Here is an 18,393-nt window from a genome sequence, read left to right on the forward strand (position 1 = left end):
GCATCCTGAGTTATCTACTTGTGTTAGTTTATTCAGTGTATAACCCACAAAGGCACAAACTAAATTACAACGCCCCCCTCTGGTGATACCAGGTAATAATCCTCAAGTACTTAAAACATGTTTGAGAGAAGAGGCAGTGATAAACTGAGAATAATGGGCTGAACCTCATTTCCGTTTCCTGTAGTATAAATTCTTTCTGCAAACCTTATTGTACAACAAACGTTTCATAGGCAGTAAAAAGGAAATGGGCCAATAAATTAGAATATAAATTTGTATTTATTAGAGTGAAAACATCAAACAATAATAGTGATTTTAAACATGTGTGATAATGAAATCTGGAGGTGACCGAACAGTTATCTTACAAAATAGTGACGATCATTAACAATCGCTGAACTGAAAAGTGCACAGTAAACGTTTAACAGTAATTTAGGTAACAGTGCATAGTACTTGATTTAGAATTGATAAACTTTAGTGGCAGTGTGGTCAAATAAATAAATAAAATGTGAACTGGTGTAACATCAGTGATTAGTGATTAGTGACAAACTAAATACAAATACATTAAATACAAATACATTAACTGTGTCTTTCCACAAAAATATGTAAATAAATTATTTAAATAAAATTAAATAAACTTTAAAACCATTGATGGTATTAGACCCAGTACTGTTTGGTGTGAACTGCCGGCCTGTGGTGCTTATGTTTGGGCACATTATTCTGCCTGACGTAGCAGGGGTCATAATAATCCCAATCCAAGGCTGAACCCAGCACACCGTTGGACAGGCCGTCACTGTCTGCTGACAAAATCCGCAGGGAGACACCTGAACGCAAATCACGAGTCACATAAAGCAGTTGTTTCATTAGAGCGGTTACAGGTACTGATTTAAAACCTGTGATTCCTGTGTCCCCTGTGGAGATCCTGTGCCATTTCTCGTAAACATTCTACTCAACCACTGAAGATGGAATCATCCCGAACTCCTGCTCTACTTGCTTTGTCCAGTCGGACGCAGCATTAGTTACTGAGTCTTATTGAACAATGCCGGTGAACGTACCTGCACTTGCACCAAAGTCGCTGTCGAGTCCAGGACCCACAGCAGATGTGTTGAGGCAGGACGTCTCAGAGGGACGGCTGTTGTACTCGCACTCCATGTCTACTTTGTCAAACACGTACACTGCGGCAGCTGGATTCACATCGGTCAGCATCTCATAGGCACTGCTCCGATAAATAAAACCCACATGTTCTGTCTCCTGCTGTGAATGAAGCAGGAAAAATAACCAGGAAAGATGAATTCAAGAGCTGGAGCTCATTGGAAATTGATTTTTTATTGTCTTCAGTTTAATAAGACCACAGGGTTTACATCCTGCTGACTATTCTCTCGTGTTGGTCAACAACATTTGTTGTCGAGTTTTTAGATCCTGTGGAAAGTCATATTCTATTTTTCTGGAATAAACCAGACGACTCGTATACATGCTGACAGTCCAAGCTTCATAAAGGCTTATTGGACAAATTTGGCCAAACACTAAGGGGAACTGTTGCACCAAAGAGGAGAGAAACTTAGAGTTTTAAAGATATTGGATCATTATTACTAGAAATCAATTAATGGGATAAAGTATCACACATTGACGATTAGGACCTTTGCAAATAAAGTAACTGACTTATATCAAAACAAGCATGATCACCTATCAATTGTTTGAAAAATGAAAATGTAGATAACTGTCCTGGGAACCCAGATCTCCATCCTTAAGGGCCCCCGAAAAAGTCCAACAGACAGGAATAGGGTCTAAAGAAGGGTCCTCCTTTTTATTATTATCTTGAGGCCCTGAGGCAGAATCCAACACATTCACTGTTTTGTTTGTTTATATTTGCTCGGAGCAGATGTCTGAATTGTTTAAACCAATCACAACTTCAAGAGGTTACCAGGGGCCCTGCAGCTCATTTGTATTCATGCAGAAAAGGTAATGACGGAAATGTAAACCTGCCTGTGTCACATTGGCCCTTCACTGGTTCCCTTTAGATACTGACCACTCACCATGGGAGAGTTTGGCGGAACAAGGTTGACTCTGGTTTCGGCCTCAGAGTCGCTGGACTGCGGTAGAAGCGGAGCGCTCCTGCACCAGCGGGCTTTGCCAACGCCGTGTATCCGTGATCCGCAGGCCAGATCCAGTCTGGGGCAGAAACCTGCCGCAGGGGAAGTGGCCCTGATGGTGCTCGGCGCCCTCAAGGACCCCGAGCCGGTGGCGCCGTCCGGCCTCAGGAGCCGGATCCTCTGCTCCACCCCGGCCCTCTCCCTGGACGAGGCCCTGGAAGAGGTGACAGGGTGCGGCAGGATGGGCTCCGACACGGACACGTAGACTCTCCTCCCGTCCTGCGGCGGGGGAAAGGGCGAGTCGGACGCCCTCCCGACTCTGTGCAGGCCGGACTGCAGGAGCATCTCCTCCGCGTCCTCCCGCTTCTGTCTGCCGCCGCTGCCCTTCGACAGGATGAGGAACTTGTAGCCCAGGAAGAGGCAGTTGAGCAGCAGCAGGATGACCACGCAGGGGATGAGCAGAAGGACGACCAAAGTCAGGTTTGTCACTGGGTAACCTTCTGTCAGACTGGGTGGCGTGGTCGGACTTATGTGCGACATTTCATCCCAGGGGACATAGGGGGCTGGATTTTAGAGACACCCTGATCTCAGCTGAGGTTTCTGCTTGTCTCTCAATGCACAGGTGGATCGATGTGTCAATCAATGTGGACTTCTTTGACTTTGACACCAGCCGGGACTCTGTCTCCAGATGTGCCTTTGATCTTTTAGCCCCTTCCTCTTCATCATCATGGACTGATGCTGTCTGGGTTTTCAAAGCAAAGGTCTCGATCTGACACTGTAGCAGCATGGGCTCAGATGGTAGCCACAGAAATTACACGTCAACAGGTGTGTCCTATTATCGGCTGTTTGGTGTTGTGGTGGCACCGAGTGACCACTAGGTGGCAGCAGGGGCCCCAGCATCACTGCATCCAAGAGCTCTGCAGTGATGCCCGGGAGATCTCCATGCTCTGACTTGAGCTTTCTATGGGCTGCAACGTATAACAGTTGATTGTGGAGTGCAAAGGGTTGATCCCTGTCTCCTTGGGCAACAGACTGAGTGATGATGGAATGAGCTCCCCACATCCGGATAGCAGAACATTTACACATCTTCATTGGCAAGCTAAAAACATACCTCTTCCGACTATACCTTGAATAAAATTTTTTTTAAAAAAATTGTTTAAACTGACCATTTAGTAGCACTTAAATGGCACTTACTTTTGTAGTTGTGCCTTATATTTTGAAGGAATTGTACTTTCTTGATTCTTGTTGTTCTGGGTTTGTACTCTCGGGGTTGAATGCACTTATTGTAAGTCGCTTTGGATAAAAGCGTCAGCTAAATGAAATGTTGTGTAAATGTAATGTGATGAAGGAGTGCTGCACTATAAAAATGTGGTTGAAAAAGAGCTTTGAGTGATCATCAATACTTTAAAATGCTGTATAAATCCAGACCATTCCCCAAACTACAGAATCATCATAAAGTGAGAGTAGGAAACAGAAGTCATATTCTTGTTTTTATTGATTTTTCATGCTTTCAAAATATCCAGTAATAATACATCGTCAGCCGACTCCTTGCAGAATATATACAAACATTTTCAAATAATTCAATAGAACATTTGACAGAGGAATCTCTCTTAGAGACAATGTATTTGCATTTTGCACACAAAGTAGATCTTTGCACACAAGTACATGTTGCTATTATAAGAAATCACTGCTAAAGATCAGTCATATGAACACCATATAACTATGATAAAAGTTGTTTTTTCTTTTTCTCTGCACGTGTTTCTACCCCTCAGGTTTAAGGAAGTCTATACAGACTTGAATAGCACACTGATACCCTGCGATAGCTTTTGCAGGTATAACAGTAAAGAGAAGCTTTTCACTTCAAGAGAAAGGCTGTATTGAGTCAGTACGTCCTCAGATACCAAAGACCCCGTTCATCACTTGTGAACTCGCTGCTCATGTGGCCTCATATAGCTGTCGTGCATGAAGCCTAATACCTGCAGAGTCCTGTCTGAACTCACTTCATTGCCGCTTACCATGTCCAAACACAATAAGAGGTTGTGGTTGGTTGTGATACTTAGCACCTCGGGCAAGGCTGTGTTTGTGAATTGATAACAACATACACACGCGGTGAAGCTGCGTCAACCCCCCCCCCCGTGTTTGATGCCAAGAAGGCTAGCACTGGGCCAGGCTGTGCTTGATGATCTCGCGGGACTGCGGCGGGATCCGGTCGGGGAAGAGCACCTGGAACTCCACCAGCAGGTCGCCGCGCTGGGACGGGCTCTTGGGCATGGGGAGACCCTCGCCCCTCAGCCGCCGGATGGCACCGGGTTTGATGACATCGCTGCACGGCAGAGGCATCATCCGCTTGTCGAGCGTGGGGACGTTGACTGTGCAGCCGCAGAGAGCCTGGACACACAACAGGAAGGAGTCGAAAAGTTAGCCATGTAGAGCAGGTAGATTTAGAGCAAGTTTCATAACGCTGTCTGAGTGGCCTCGCTATGACTGGAATGAAGTGGGCTGCACTCACACACACACAAAAAAATCAATTAAATGCCTGATCTTTAAAGGTGTCAAGTTGCATAATGGATAAATATAGAGAGTCTGTCTTTGTGATAACCAACCATTTTTCTGCGTTACACAACAGACCGGTGCCACAGATGTTATAATCGCTGCTCTATTTACAGGCTGTGTGTGGGAGTTAAGTGCTTTGGTGACTGAGTGGAGCCACAGGAAGATGGAGGAGCTCTTTTGAAATGCCAGTCGAGGTGACTGCTACCCTGCTAATCTGTGTGTGGGTTGGAAGAAGTGAGAGCCAGAGAGGGAACGAGCTAGTACAGGGAGAGGAGAGGAGTCTGCAGCACACACACACACACACACGCAGTGGCTGAGAGCGTGAAGTGGGATTCGTGGGGGCAGTGAGCGCTGAGGCTAAATTTAGCTTTTTGCTCTCGCTCTCTCCATAGGGGCTGATGAGGTAACGTAGGCGGTGGCAGCCTACTGCTGCTGTTCAGTTAGTGGGGGTCTGTAAGTCCCACTGCAGGCTCGGGGCTCGGATGCCCATAGGAGAATATATGTTATGTATTGAGTCTATATCTCAAAGTACCCGTATTTGGCAGAGATGGTCTGATTGACATTATTCAACAGTTACATAAAGACAAGAAGTGATGGATGGATTTGAGTTTATCTCTGAGTAGGTGTAAGTGGTGGAAAAATTACTTGTCATATCTTCTTAATGTCTTGACCACTGTGGGTGACAAACTATAATCCCTGATGGACGAGAGCTGGATGTAAATGCAGGAAGCTCACCTCTTTGAGTGTGATCTTGGCCGTGTAGACGATGTTGGAGCCCTCCCTCTTGTACTGCGGGTGCTCCTTGTCCCTGAGGATGAAGGTGATGTCGGCAGGTGTGTTGTTTGGCGTCTCGTCCCCCTCCCTGGGGAAGGTGATCTTGGTCCCCGCCTTCCAGCCCTTCTTCACCACCACGTTTAGCACCTTGTCCTCGGACCGCAAGCTGCGGCCGTCTGGGTTGAGGCGGTGGCGGGTGATCTTCACGTGCTTCGTGCAGCCTTGCATCACGTCGTCCAGGGTCACCTGCAGGTCGTGCACCACCGCGTCGCCCTGCAGGCGCCGCTGGCCCCTGCGCAGGCCGCCCTCGAAGCCACCGACGTGGCTGAAGGGGAACCGCCTGAACGGGTTGAAGAGGTCGTCTTCGCCGTCCAAGTCTTTGCTGAAGAAGATGTCGAAGGATTCTGATCCGTGGAAGTTGGCGTGGGAATCGCCGTGGAAATTACTACGGAAAACGTTGGTTTGGCCTGCCATGGACACTGACATTCCGTTTTTAAGACCTGGAAACACAGAGAAAACACAGTTAAATTTCTATCTTTACATTTATCAGATGCTTCATTCTGATTATGCAAATTCTTACTGGATATTCCGGAAAACTCTTTGCTCCCTGAATAATTTACCAGCCCCTTAGCTGTTGATGCTGCACATGTTTAGCTGGTTTAATTGGGGTGGGAGTGTTTTAGCCATCCCACTGTATGTCACTATTTAGCCTTGATGATGACAGCAGCATATGCTACAGTAATTAGCCAGATGGCGGCCATGCTTTAACCTATGTAACTCCAAACAGGGTCACATCTCACTCTCACCTTCTTCTCCAAACTGGTCATATATGCTCCTCTTCTTGGGGTCAGTCAGGATCTCGTAGGCCTCTGCGATCTCTTTGAACCTGTCCTCTGCGTCAGCCTCGCTGTTCTTGTCTGGGTGGAACCTGAGGGCCATCTTCCTGTACGCCTTCCTGATCTCGTCGTCATTGGATTCAGGGGTGGCGCCCAGGATCTTGTAGAAGTCCTTGCCCGTGGGTTTGATGGACAGGCAGGGTGTGTCCTGCTCAGACTTGGTGCCTTCCTGCAGAAACAAGACCAGTCACACATGAGACAATGCATAGAAGCTGGTCCGAGAATTGCACAAATCCTAAATTCTCACATTTGGCAACCATGCATGGTCATCTCAAGTGAGCAACGAATGAGCATATAAATGAAAATATTGATGCCCTATAATACAGCACAGAATGGCTGCACATCCTCCACATCACCTGCTGTGCAGCATTTATTAATATGCAGCGAAATCCTCTTCCCCTCTGCACAGACTCTTTCCGGTAGAACACCACCATATATGGGCTGTATATATATATATATATTCACCTGCACTGCTTTATGCAAGTGCAGACAATCACATACACAGGCTGGTGCAAAGCAAAACGTGACTAAAAGGGGTATAAGTCGCGTGAGGGGCAAAAGACTTCCCCCAACGACAGAGATTCTCAGCAGCGATTGGCTGAGCTGGAATCAGCGACTGTTGAATTTGAATGAACCCACACGGCAACAGAAAGATGCTGCTGGTCCACCAGCGAACCAACTAATGTAATATACTCAGAGTTAAGCTTAAACATCCTAAATGATATCTATAAAAGTTCAACAGGCTTTAAGAATGAGGAAAAAAGTCGAATAAAAACTTAAAGAAATGTACTCACCGCTGATGATGATGATCCTGAGCTGTCCCCCCTGTGCATGACTCGCACTTTGCACTTGACATTGACATTCTTGTTCTTCACGCCAAACTGAGTCCAGATGAGAACCATGATGTCTTTTAGTTTGGATTGGTTTGGATTGGTTAAGTTTGGCTGTGTGTCGCTGTCCACTGGCTCCGGTGCTGAAGTCTCTGCGCGCTCTTGCCTCTGCTCGGCTCTGTGATGAAGCTCGGCCGCGGCAGCTCCTTTTACTCTCCTCTCACACGCCCACGCACCGCGGACGAGCTTTCCCCGGGCCCGCCCATTTAGCACACACGCACGGCATGGGATGCCGGTGTCCTCACAGCCATTGGGCGCTGCCGGTGATGAGCGAGCGGATGTTTCAGCCTCCTCGCTCCATGTGGAGAGTTAGCTTCCGGAGTTCTTGGAGGCAGAGAGCCAAGCTGACAGTCACGACTCAGACGGAGGAGAACAGAACAGCCAGACAAGCAGAGAAAAAAAAAATCAACCATGCTGCTGCCCAGACAACCTCCAGACTGTCCCCTACAGATAACTGATGGAGCCCCTGCTGCATATGTACTTTCCTGCTGGTGAGAGAACAGCCTGTCTTCTGTTGTAGTTATTTAAACTCACTTATAATTTAAAAGTGACATATCTGTGTCAAGTAAACTCCACGTAAATAAGTAATGCACAAGTTGGATAAGATGAATATGTATGTTTTGATACAGTACCATGAAGACTTGATGCTTTTCATTCAAACCCCTCCCCAATGGGTAGATCGAAAAAACGAAACTGTAAAAAACTTTGAGTGGTCATCAAGACTAGAAAACTGCTAAACTCGCTCTGGGTCTCCCTCCCCAAACATATCAGAGACTGACTATTGGTTCAATGTTTTTCACCTATGTTAAGTGTCTTTGAGCTCTGTTAAAAGCACAATATAAATGTATAATTATCCATACATCCATTATCTAAAACTTATCCTGTTAGGGATGCAGGGAGATGGAGCCAATCCCAGATGACATTGGGCGAAAGGCGGGTACACTCTGGACAGGTTGCCAGCCAATCAAAGGACCGACAGACAAAGAAAAGCAACAATTCAGACTCACATTCATACATAAGGTCAGTTTACAGTCTTTGTTTAACATAACCCACGACAACATGCAACAGAAAAGCTGGGAATCTTCTTGCTCTGCGGCAATAGTCATAACCACTGAACCACCATGCCACCCATGTTAACGTGAGCAGCAGTAGTATTTGCAGCAAAATGCACTTTAAGTATCAAAAGTACCCCTGCAGAAAAAAAGCCCATGTGACTTAGTCTGAGAATTTACCAGAAATATTTATATCGAGTGCAATTAATAATATTCCCCTATGAAATATAATGGATTGGAAGTAGGCAGTAGTTCAATTGTAAAGGCTGTTCTTTGCTGTTTTCTATCAGTTCCCCATACATATTGAATCTGCCCTAAAGTTTCCATCGATAACTATTTTAAATGTGTGCAGGTTGATTTCACATAGCTGAGATTAACAGTTCTGTTGTTTGAGTTTCCCTGAAAAGGTCAGAGTACTTTACAGAGACATTATTTACTGAACGGCTCTTGTAGCCATTAGATTGTGCAGGTGTTCGTATAAATGCCTCCACCCCCGTAGTTCTGCAGAAAAAAAGAGCAACACACACACTGAATGCAAATCAATGCAAATGAGGCATCATAACAGACAGGCACGATAACAGACAGCACGATAACAGCGGTGGAAGGAACAGGCTTCATGTTATGTAACTGGATGTGTTGTTCACATATCTTCTGCCTGTAAAAAAATCAAAATGTCAGCTCATAAACATTTTGATAATCTGCAGGATGATGAACGCTTCATCCCTCTAGTTTACTATGTGCATTTTATATGAGATCGTGATACATTTCGATTAATTCTGAAGATCCATATCAACTGTTTATCACCACATACACTGAGGTTCTACAAGCACAGTACAGTTAGGTTTGTTTTTCTCTTAATATGACAAAATACACCTTTATTTTCAACAGAAAAAAACACAAGGTGGGACTATTCCGACCCTCCCCTGCTCTTCCAAACAATCAAACACAGAAACATGAGCCTGTTCTGACCCTGTGTGCAGTCCCATACCAAGCCCATACTGAAGAAGATATGTGTGCCATGGCTTATGTTATATTTGAGTTAAATACAGCATTTAAAAGAAACTTCTTAAAATATCCCACAGACCCACATTCTCCTGTCGACTTTGAAACCATCATGAAAAACCAAAATGCAGCGATTCATCTACTTGAATGACAATCCCATTGAAGAAGAGTCTTTTTTGAGATGACACTACATATACTACGAGATTACGACACAGATCCGACTGTGCAGCCGGCAGCGCAGCCATGGATATGGTAATCAGTGTCACGGGGAGTGCACATACATGGCAGTGCTTCCTCCCGGTGATGCTCCGTGCATCCAATGGGGGATGGAGTTTCCAGAGGATTCTCCCTTCGTCTTACAGGAACTGGGAGACAAATTTGGTGTGAACATGTCGAGCCCGGAGCGTCATGCACCACAGAGCAGCTGCTGCATATACTATTCACAGATTGCACAGGACGGAGTGAATCAGAATCAGCCTCGTTCTTGGCGCTCATTCTGCTCCCTGCCCACGGCAACAGTCTGACTGTGTGTTCGGCCTGTTTCCTCCACACAGCCACACTCTCTCTCTCTCTCTCAGCGAAACCCATACAACCTGTCACTCTCACAGAGAATCGTGCTAATTAAAGCAGTAAACTGCACAGACACTGTTCTCGTCAGGCGGTGTGTAGGAGGACAGCTCACATTCAGCCTCGTGTTATTATACTGTTGTTGGTTGAGGATCCACTGGAAAACTACTTTCTGATCTTTTATTTGTCACCATGCCTGTTTATAAACGTCATGGTAACGTGCTTTATCTTTTTACCAATTAAATGTGTCATATAATCTCATTTATGGGTCGGGTGTTTGTTTGAATATGTTGTCTATGATAGTGATTGTGTATATGACTCATTACACATGATGACCATTTATTGCTGGGATAGCGAGCATGTCCCAGCTGTGTTCATCACCTTTAAGTGTCCCCTGGAAACACTTTCATTGTCATCTCTGCAATTTTATGTGCGTTTGTGTACTTCATTGTGTCGTGAGAATTAGCTTGTGTTGTGAATATGTGGTTGTGTTGGGAGTATTCGGTGGTGTTGGGAGCGTTAGGTTGTGAGTATTTGGTTCTGTTGTGAGAATTAGGTTGTGTTGTGAATATATGGTTGTGTTGTGCTTATTTGGTTGTGTTGTGAGCTTTAGGTTGTGTTGTGAGTATTTGATTGTGTTGTGAGTATTTGTTTGTGTTGTGAGTATTTGGTTGTGTTGTGAGTGTTTGGTTGTGTTGTGTGTTTTGTTGTGTTGTGAGGATTAGGTTTTGTTGTGAATATTTGGTTGTGTTGTGAGTATTTGGTTGTGTTGTGAGTGTTCGGTTGTGTTGTGAGTATTTGGTTGTGTTGTAAGTGTTCTGTTGTGTAGTAATTGTTTGGTTGTGTTGTGAGTGTTTGGTTGTGTTGTGAGTATTTGGTTGTGTTGTGAGTATTTGATTGTGTTGTGTGTTTTGTTGTGTTGTGAGTATTAGGTTGTGTTGTGAATATTTGGTTGTGTTGTGAGCACTCGGTTGTGTTGTGAGTATTTGGTTGTGTTGTATTTTGTGAGTATTTATATTTGCAGAACATTTTCTATTTGCTGGGAAGTCGTTTTGCCATTTGCATGTGTTTGACCATTTGCATGTGTTTCCTTAGGTTGTAATATGTTGAGCTCTCAGCACAACCGTACGGAGGTAAAATAAATAAGTTCAAGTCTCATCATCTTTTCCCATTTTCTAAACGTGTGGATTTTTAGCCAAGTTAGCAGCTTGTCTCTGGATAAAAGTGTTACTCTGTTGGTCAGTTGATTTACTACAGAAATATCATTATAACACTGACTCCTATTTACTTTGATAGCTCCCCAACCTTTCATCTAATATCTCAGGAGCTACTAAATGGATAAACATGGGATTTGGTAGAAGTGTATGACGTGATAACTTTGGTGATCCCCTGAATTTCTCCACCATCCTCACACCCTGTTGTTTAGTTGATGAGCATCATACTATTTCATATATTCCATTCAGCTTCAATGTTGCTTTGTGTTTATGCTAAATGGGACATTATAGCTTTTTAACATAAAGATGGTTTACATTATGTAAGCACTGTCATGTGGAAATGTTAGCATTAGCATTTAGCTCAAAGTTCCACTGAGTAAATGCAGCCGTTCATGTTTCATTAATTCAGTTAATTGTTCAGTTATGTTTTCTGTAATTTCCCAACATGAAGGTTTCAATGTTGTTTCAAAGCTTTGTCTTACACTATGGGAAATACCAATCTGGTGAAAACATAATCCTTTATTTATGTATTTTGCAGAAAAACTAGTCACGCTTCTGAGTCTGACACCGCTGAAAATATCCCAGTGAGAACACACCTTAAGTTGTCAGAGTGCTGAAGAGACAAGTTGGCAGGTTGTCTCAGAGACATCGAGGATACATGAGAGGAGGAGGCGTTGCTGTGGCTGAGACACTCGTGAAGATGCTGATAATGAACCTCAAAGTCCCCAGAGATGGTCTCTAATTTTTCAGACGCTTATAATACTTTTTTTTCTGTAATTTACCATAGTGTCTAATATGGTAGGCCAGGGTTAGGGGTCGGAACTCAAACCCTTTTCTGATGCCTCCCTCCAAATAAATATATATGATTAGACTAAAATCATTATTGTACGAGCCGACTAGTGACTTGAACTAATAACTGCTGGTTGACTACTGAAATCTTGGTTGAGGCTAAGAATCTCGAAGTGAATCCCAAATTCACTAGAAAGATACAGGGGACACTAGATGGGTGCTGAGAGTGCAAAACTCCATCAAGGCTAATTTTCTATCTCACCATATAAAGAAAGTGATAAAAAAACAGATCCACCTCAATCCACCCTTTGTGTTAAGCCCCAACCCTTCATAAAATGTCAGAAATAAGCAGCAAACTGTTAATATTACTGTTTTTAATAAATGCATTGTCGTCACTGGTAGAGGATTATTCACAGTATAAGATTTCCAATACAATATGTCTATAGACATTAGATCTACTTCACATGTTCTTGTCTCCTTGCTGCTGCCGTTATCTTCCTTCCCTTGAACCTCTTAATCCATAGTTAGATAATTCTCTAGCCACTGTCTTATGAAATTAGCTGTTCCTTCCAACAGGCACATGAATGGACAAACAGAGGCGCAAGCCAATGTTTAGTTTTCTCTCTGTATTTATACAAGTGTGCAGGACTGTGTGTTGAGGTTTATCCCTCACAGCTTCAGCCCCATCTCTCTCTCTCCTCTGTTGTGTTCAGCAGGAGCTGTGCTCGCTGCTTGCAGGGGACTCTGGAAGGTGACTCACACAGTTAAGAGCACTCAGCCCCGGCACAGGGGATATGACACCAACCTCATCTCACCTCGTCCCACTTCCAACACCTATCCGGTCTTTCCAAGGTCACCGGCTGAGGCAACGTTGTGTAAAAGGCCACGCTGACTGATGTCAGCTTAACCTACAGGCTGCAGTAGTTAAGAGGAAATAAGTTGTGGCAGAGTTGAGGAAAGTTTCCCTCTGTAGCTGAATATCAAATAGAAAAACTGTTGGATATGAGTAGGTGCTGGGCTGAAATGAAGGGCAGGAAGAAATGCACATTAGATGTTTAAGAAAAAAACAAACCCTGTCATAACAAGTCATATTTTATCGCCCGAGAAGAAAATTAGTTGTTCGCGGCCCCTTGTCTAGCGCCCTCCCCTCCGATGTACCAGATCTCCCACACATGTCTGGGAGTGTGACTGTCTCTTATCTGTTATATTGGCTAGACTTGTGTGGTGGTGGGCCAGATACACAGACAGGCAGATGGCACTAGAGACATGGAGATGTACTCATAAATGTAAATATACGGTAGGTCTAGACACAGACTATAGACAGACCTCAGTGTGTTTAATCAGCTGGCATCTCAGGAGTTTTGGAGAGCTTAGAAAATCTCCTTGTGTGAGGGGTATAGGGACAAAGGGTGTCCTTAAAAACTAGAGAATGAGAGGAAAGGTATATGACCACAAAGGGATTAAAATAAAAAGATGTTTAATTGAGCAAGAGAGACAGCGAGAATGTAAAAGAGCCATGAAGAGGCAAGCAGGAGGAAAGCAGCAGGACAGATTGGAGTACAGAAAGCAGAGGTGTTTGATGCCAGGCAGAGAAGAGGGTGCTATTTTGCTAAGGGGAGCACATTATTAAATTCTCCCCCCACAGCTCACTGTCGGCGCTGATGAAGAGCCCTGCTGCATTTTAAATCCTCTCCCAGCAATCACCACAATCCTTCTGTGGAGGAAGGAAACACCGTTTACAGCTTTTACCTACTAATGTTTGTGTTATAGCTGCCGTAATTGAAAAACTCACATTTAACATTATATATGTTATTTGTAACAAAGCTAGTAACACATGCATTCGGTTTAATCTGCTCAGTGCTTTCTTGCAGGTTCTCTGTATGCACTGTGGTTTCTGGCTTTTCCTTGGAAAATGCTGCCCTCTGCTGGGTAGAAAAGATAAAAATGCTTGCTAGAAAACAAATCGTCAGCCATTTTATATAACCACTGTTGTGTAAGAGACGAAATGCCAAAAACTGTACATCAACATAATACCCCAACAATTACATCTTTATAGAGGAGCATTTCAGGACAAAAGAGAGCCTCCTCCAATCACACAGATCCTCTCTCCTCTACCGACTGGTAATCTGTCCCTGTGTTCTCCTTCGGCGGGGCCTTCTCCTCCTCTTCTTCTTGGCCGCTGCCCTGCTCACTGCGCCGAACTGCCTGTGAGGCCTTCAGTCGTCTCCGGTTGCGCAGATTCTCCTCCGGGTAGGAGACCACAGACAGAGGCAGCCTGCAGATGGCCGGGATCTCGGAGGAAAAGAGGAGGAAGATGAGGGTGGACAGGCAGAAAGGCCACGTGCAGGCGGGTAATGCGAGCTGAGAGGGTAGAACGTCGAGGGAGAGCAGAGTGTGACACACGATATGAGAGACATCTGGATTTTCAGATGATGCTTATAGACTTATGGGAACAAAGTTTTATTTGTACCACAGACATCAGTCTTGAGCTCGCCGAGGTCATGTATGCCGAGAAAAGAGCTGGAAAGAAAAATGTCACAGTTTTTATGGAAAACATTTTGTGTGAGGCATATGAAGACAGTGATCGTTTTGTTAATCTCACCGCATATTACAGCCAGTAAATGGGTTTGCCACGTTATAACATAGAAGACGCCTCCAACAGCGATACAGGACAGAGCGCTGTTATATCCCCACAGCCCTGAGTAAATATCCCGGAGAGGAGCAGCCAGAGCAAGGCCTGCACCACACATCAGAGGAGAACAGTATCAACAGCAAACAACTGCTGAAAACAAACAATTGTGTCAACACACACAAAGTATGAAGCATTGTTCGTAGAAACATGGCATGGTTCATTCACCATAATTCAATGGTGCCCTTTGAGGAGCCACAGCTCTCACTGCAGCCTCAGAAGACATGATGCATATTTATATGCAAATGAGTCTTTTTACCCGTCAACACGCCAGCAGCCGAGCCCAACATGGCATGAAGACAGATAGTCGGTGAGGAGAGCAGCAGGCCCAGAAGGATGACACCTCCTGTCCAGGGACTGTCGCAGCCGTACACCTGGCCAACGCCAACTGGCACCGACAGGAATAGCTGCGAATGAAAAGCCTCAGTTTTCTGACATTGCAAACAATTAGAACCGGTTGGTAATTGAGATGACATATGTGGGGGAAATAGACACGGCAGTAATTTAGATTTGAAGAGCTAGAGGTGTGATTCCTGTTAAACCTGAATGATGTCGAGGCTTTCAGTGGAGTCATTACGGGGCTGCTGATGGTCATGTGGCTGGATATCCACCTAGAACAAAAAGTAAGAAGTTTTAATTTGCATCCAAACAATGTAAATGTACATTCTTATGTGTAGCAGGGCTGGAATATACCTGTGGAAAGTAGGGATGATTGGCTGCTGTAGCTGCCATATGTAGACACACCAAAATATTAAAGGGCAGGGTGAATATTGGGAGGTCCCATTTGCTGGCAACTGTGGACAAGGCACTGGAGACCACTGGGCTATGGACAGAGACCAGTAGATATGTTATTGCGGGGAGGAGAGTGTTATTCTTCAAATTTACATTAAGGGCAGAGCTCTATGGAACATTTTGAACTGAAATGGCAACCATAGAGCACCAATTTTTTATCTGGATGTGCACCAAATTGCACACACTCAGTAAGATCTGCTCCCTAAATATGGGGGTGAAGAGGGGATCATAGTGGTGAGTAGATAATGATTTAATTGTCATTTTGGGGTGAACTATCCCGATTGTTGGGCCTCAAAGGAGATATTGTCAGTCTTGTTTCAAAAGAATTCCAAGTGGTAAGTCTGCCCCTGGTTATCAAAGTCAACTTCACATGTGCCATGTGGAATCATAAAGACTCATAGGTCAGTCCAGGATTTGAATAAGGCTCCTGGCCCTCAGCAAGCAGCTGCTTTTTTTGTCTTTCCTGTTTGGTGTGTGCGAATGTCCAGTGTGTGCAATCAAAAGAATCAGATCATCGTCTGAAGAGAAGTCTCACCACAGCATGGACATGAACATGTTTGGCAGTAGAAGCCACCAGTACCAGTTTCCTCTGGCAGAGAATACAGCCATCAGCATGCCGACCAGAGCTCCATTGTAGCCGTACAAACCTGCTGATATGGCCTCCCTGGGGAGAGAGCGACAGATGTACCCGACAAAAGCGCAAGACACACTTTAATTAGAAACACACTGTGAAAGCTAAAGATAGCATAGCCTCGGGGAGAGAGGTGTCATGCTGGGAAGAAAATGATCTTTTTTTTTGCCCTGGGATGAAGTCAAATAAGGATAAGGAGATGACACCTGTTCTGTCCCAGAAAGATGGCAGACGCGGTGGAGACGAGGGTCCCCAGCAGACTGTTCAGAGCCCACCAGGGGTTCTGCAGGAAGAGGCCGGCCGTGATGAGGAGACCGCTCACAGGGTTGTTGACAAACATGACCTGGGCCATGCCTCGTAACATCCAGTCCAGCAGCTGGATCATCACATTCTGTCCTGTCGTAGATGATAGTGATGTCTTTTTGATCAGATAAGCTCAAATGTCAAATTGGAGAATTTGAATTTTTTTTTATATTTCAACGTGACTAGGTTTATTAAACTTGGGAGCAGGGCCATGCTTCAACCACATCTCTAACCACCTGTTAAGCCTATATTGGTCAACCCATTATGTTCCGCTTGTGTCAAATTCTTCGACTCTTTTCCCTTCCCTTCATCCATTCACCCTTCTACCTCACCCGTCTCTCTGCTCATCCTTATCCACATCCCTTCATCCTTTTTCCTACTTCCCTCATCCTCATTAACCCACATCACTTCATCTTGTTTCCCCCCCCCCAGGTCCCTTTATCATTTCCCTCCCTCTCTTATCCTAGCTCAAATCCTTTCACCCCTTTTTACCTCCCTCCCTCCCTCATCTGTTCTGTGTTCAATATGGTGTATGCCTGTCATTTTCATCTTCTAGGTACAGGTTGTGGATGCCCCTAATAAGCTGAGGTGGATTGATCCCTGAGACAGAGCCCCTACACTGAGTCTCCAGTGTGTCCTCAGTCACATCAACCCTTCCCTCAACATTAAATTAAAAAAGTTTAAATTGCATAATGCTGTGGCTTGGTCCCTGCTACTGAAATGAAGTATAAAAGATACATTGAGAAGATTTGACACCTACTTGACACCCATTTTCTGCACCGGCGCATGTCCCCTGTGAAAAGTCCCACAGTTCTGCAGAGGTAGAAGTTTCCTGGAGCTTCTTCACATGACGGCTGGATGCAGTCGTCCATTAACCGGCTGTTATGACAGTTGATTGCAGTTGTCATTCTGCGATATGAAGTGTAAGGTTTATGAAAAACGAATGGCTTACAATCATTTCAGTTTCAGTTGAAACTAAAGTGCATATTTGGCTGTGGAAATTGAAGAAGCCACATGGGTCTTCCCACAGCGGTCAGAGATGAAACACTCAACAGATCTCATCTGCACTGATTACTCCCTGGTTCAGGTGGAGGTTCTGTCTGAGCCGTGCCCACGTTGGCCTTTTCATTTTGAGCCACTGTGGCTCAAGAAGTGTAAATATCATTTTTTGCGTCCAGATCTTTGGCTCAAACTGGAATATCTCAACTATTAGATGGAAGAAGATGTCCGTTGAAAATCCCATAGAAATTTGAAACATGTATCTTACACTCAGTATTGATACTTTCAGGTAAAAAACATGTTGAATGATCATCTTTAAATATAGAAATAAACGTGTGTTGCCTCACTTTGTGCAGTAATGTTCTGCTCTGCTTCTCGCAATGAGCGCAATGCATGATGGTATATACTGATTGGTTGTGCCCTGCTTTTCACGATGCATTGTGGGAAACATTGAGTGCACTATATAGGGTATACAAACTCATTATAGTGATTTCGGACACAGCCACAGTCCCAGTCCCACTAGTTATTGTTTGATACTTAACAAAGTTACAAATCTTCATCTCTGTGATATTAATCAACATTTGTCCACATGTTCATTAACTTTGTTTCTCTGATCTCCATTAGTTAGACCCAGATATTATCAGATATTCTCTTCCTCTGCCGCTAGCAAATTCCACAAGTTGATTTGCTTCATGCACACAAACTAAATCAGCATGAACATGAACCTCTTTGTTCCCTGAGGAGGGAACAGCTCCAACAGAGAAGCGCAAGTTCAAATCCAAACCTCGCTGCCAATTTGCCCCATAGTTTTTTTCAATGCATTTTATTTTTACATTTTCTGAAGAAGTGATCAAAGCAGATTTGCAGAAAAGCTCCCCGCCGCTACCGTCAGCATCCTCAGTCGCAGTGCTCTGCACGATAGTCTGAGTGTGTTTATGTTGTTCATTGAGCAGAGGAGCTCATGATCTTCCTGCTCGGCTGGTGGCTTCTTTTCTTCTGCGCTACAATGCTTCTTATGAGTCAACAAATATGGAAGCAACAGAAACTTTTTCAGATAAAGTTAAGATTGCAAATGATCAGTTCCATCTCTTGTAAACTGTGAACCTCGTGTTGTTACTTTGCAAATCTTCATTTCTTCATGATTGCTTTGTGTTGTGT

The 18,393-nt window shown here is 44.4% G+C and overlaps 3 protein-coding genes across 5 annotated transcripts; all 3 read right to left on the reverse strand.

Annotated features, from left to right (window-relative positions):
- Positions 1-651: 651 nt before the first annotated feature.
- hwa (huluwa) lies at positions 652-2,624 on the reverse strand. Its single transcript, XM_053411818.1, has 3 exons — positions 2,028-2,624; positions 1,050-1,248; positions 652-818 (listed from the first exon to the last, which is right to left on the reverse strand). The coding sequence occupies exons 1-3, from the start codon at positions 2,622-2,624 to the stop codon at positions 652-654; spliced, it is 963 nt and encodes a 320-aa protein (XP_053267793.1).
- A 1,614-nt stretch (positions 2,625-4,238) lies between these two features.
- On the reverse strand, positions 4,239-7,304 carry zgc:122979 (uncharacterized protein LOC641576 homolog). 3 transcript variants are annotated; one of them, XM_053411431.1, is made up of 4 exons: positions 7,105-7,304; positions 6,218-6,476; positions 5,373-5,911; positions 4,239-4,472 (listed from the first exon to the last, which is right to left on the reverse strand). In XM_053411431.1, exons 1-4 carry the CDS (start codon positions 7,207-7,209, stop codon positions 4,239-4,241), a joined length of 1,137 nt encoding a protein of 378 aa, XP_053267406.1. In that variant the 5' UTR covers positions 7,210-7,304. The 3 variants fall into 3 exon arrangements, with proteins under 3 accessions (XP_053267406.1, XP_053267407.1, XP_053267405.1); XM_053411432.1 differs by having other exon boundaries at positions 6,218-6,458; positions 7,102-7,304; XM_053411430.1 differs by having other exon boundaries at positions 7,102-7,304.
- Positions 7,305-13,912: 6,608 nt separating this feature from the next.
- On the reverse strand, positions 13,913-17,144 carry LOC128425211 (urea transporter 1-like). Its single transcript, XM_053411745.1, has 8 exons — positions 16,997-17,144; positions 16,140-16,329; positions 15,838-15,966; positions 15,174-15,333; positions 14,770-14,941; positions 14,424-14,558; positions 14,292-14,341; positions 13,913-14,182 (listed from the first exon to the last, which is right to left on the reverse strand). Exons 1-8 carry the CDS (start codon positions 17,142-17,144, stop codon positions 13,913-13,915), a joined length of 1,254 nt encoding a protein of 417 aa, XP_053267720.1.
- Between the last annotated feature and the right edge of the window lie 1,249 nt (positions 17,145-18,393).

The sequence above is a fragment of the Pleuronectes platessa genome, chromosome 19, assembly GCF_947347685.1.
Source record: "Pleuronectes platessa chromosome 19, fPlePla1.1, whole genome shotgun sequence".
In the NCBI taxonomy this organism is placed as follows: domain Eukaryota; kingdom Metazoa; phylum Chordata; class Actinopteri; order Pleuronectiformes; family Pleuronectidae; genus Pleuronectes; species Pleuronectes platessa.

Coding starts and splice junctions, on each gene's coding strand:
- hwa (XM_053411818.1), bottom strand. CDS start 2,624: ATGTCGCACATAAGTCCGACCACGCCACCCAGTCTGACAGAAGGTTAC. Junction 1,249..2,027: donor TTCCGCCAAACTCTCCCATG/GTGAGTGGTCAG, acceptor CTTCATTCACAG/CAGGAGACAGAACATGTGGG. Junction 819..1,049: donor CGACTTTGGTGCAAGTGCAG/GTACGTTCACCG, acceptor ATTTGCGTTCAG/GTGTCTCCCTGCGGATTTTG.
- zgc:122979 (XM_053411430.1), bottom strand. CDS start 7,209: ATGGTTCTCATCTGGACTCAGTTTGGCGTGAAGAACAAGAATGTCAAT. Junction 6,477..7,101: donor CAGGATCATCATCATCAGCG/GTGAGTACATTT, acceptor TTGTTTCTGCAG/GAAGGCACCAAGTCTGAGCA. Junction 4,473..5,372: donor CCAAGATCACACTCAAAGAG/GTGAGCTTCCTG, acceptor TTGTGTGTCCAG/GCTCTCTGCGGCTGCACAGT.
- LOC128425211 (XM_053411745.1), bottom strand. CDS start 17,144: ATGACAACTGCAATCAACTGTCATAACAGCCGGTTAATGGACGACTGC. Junction 16,330..16,996: donor GTGCAGAAAATGGGTGTCAA/GTAGGTGTCAAA, acceptor CATCTACGACAG/GACAGAATGTGATGATCCAG. Junction 15,334..15,837: donor ATGTTCATGTCCATGCTGTG/GTGAGACTTCTC, acceptor CTCTGTCCATAG/CCCAGTGGTCTCCAGTGCCT.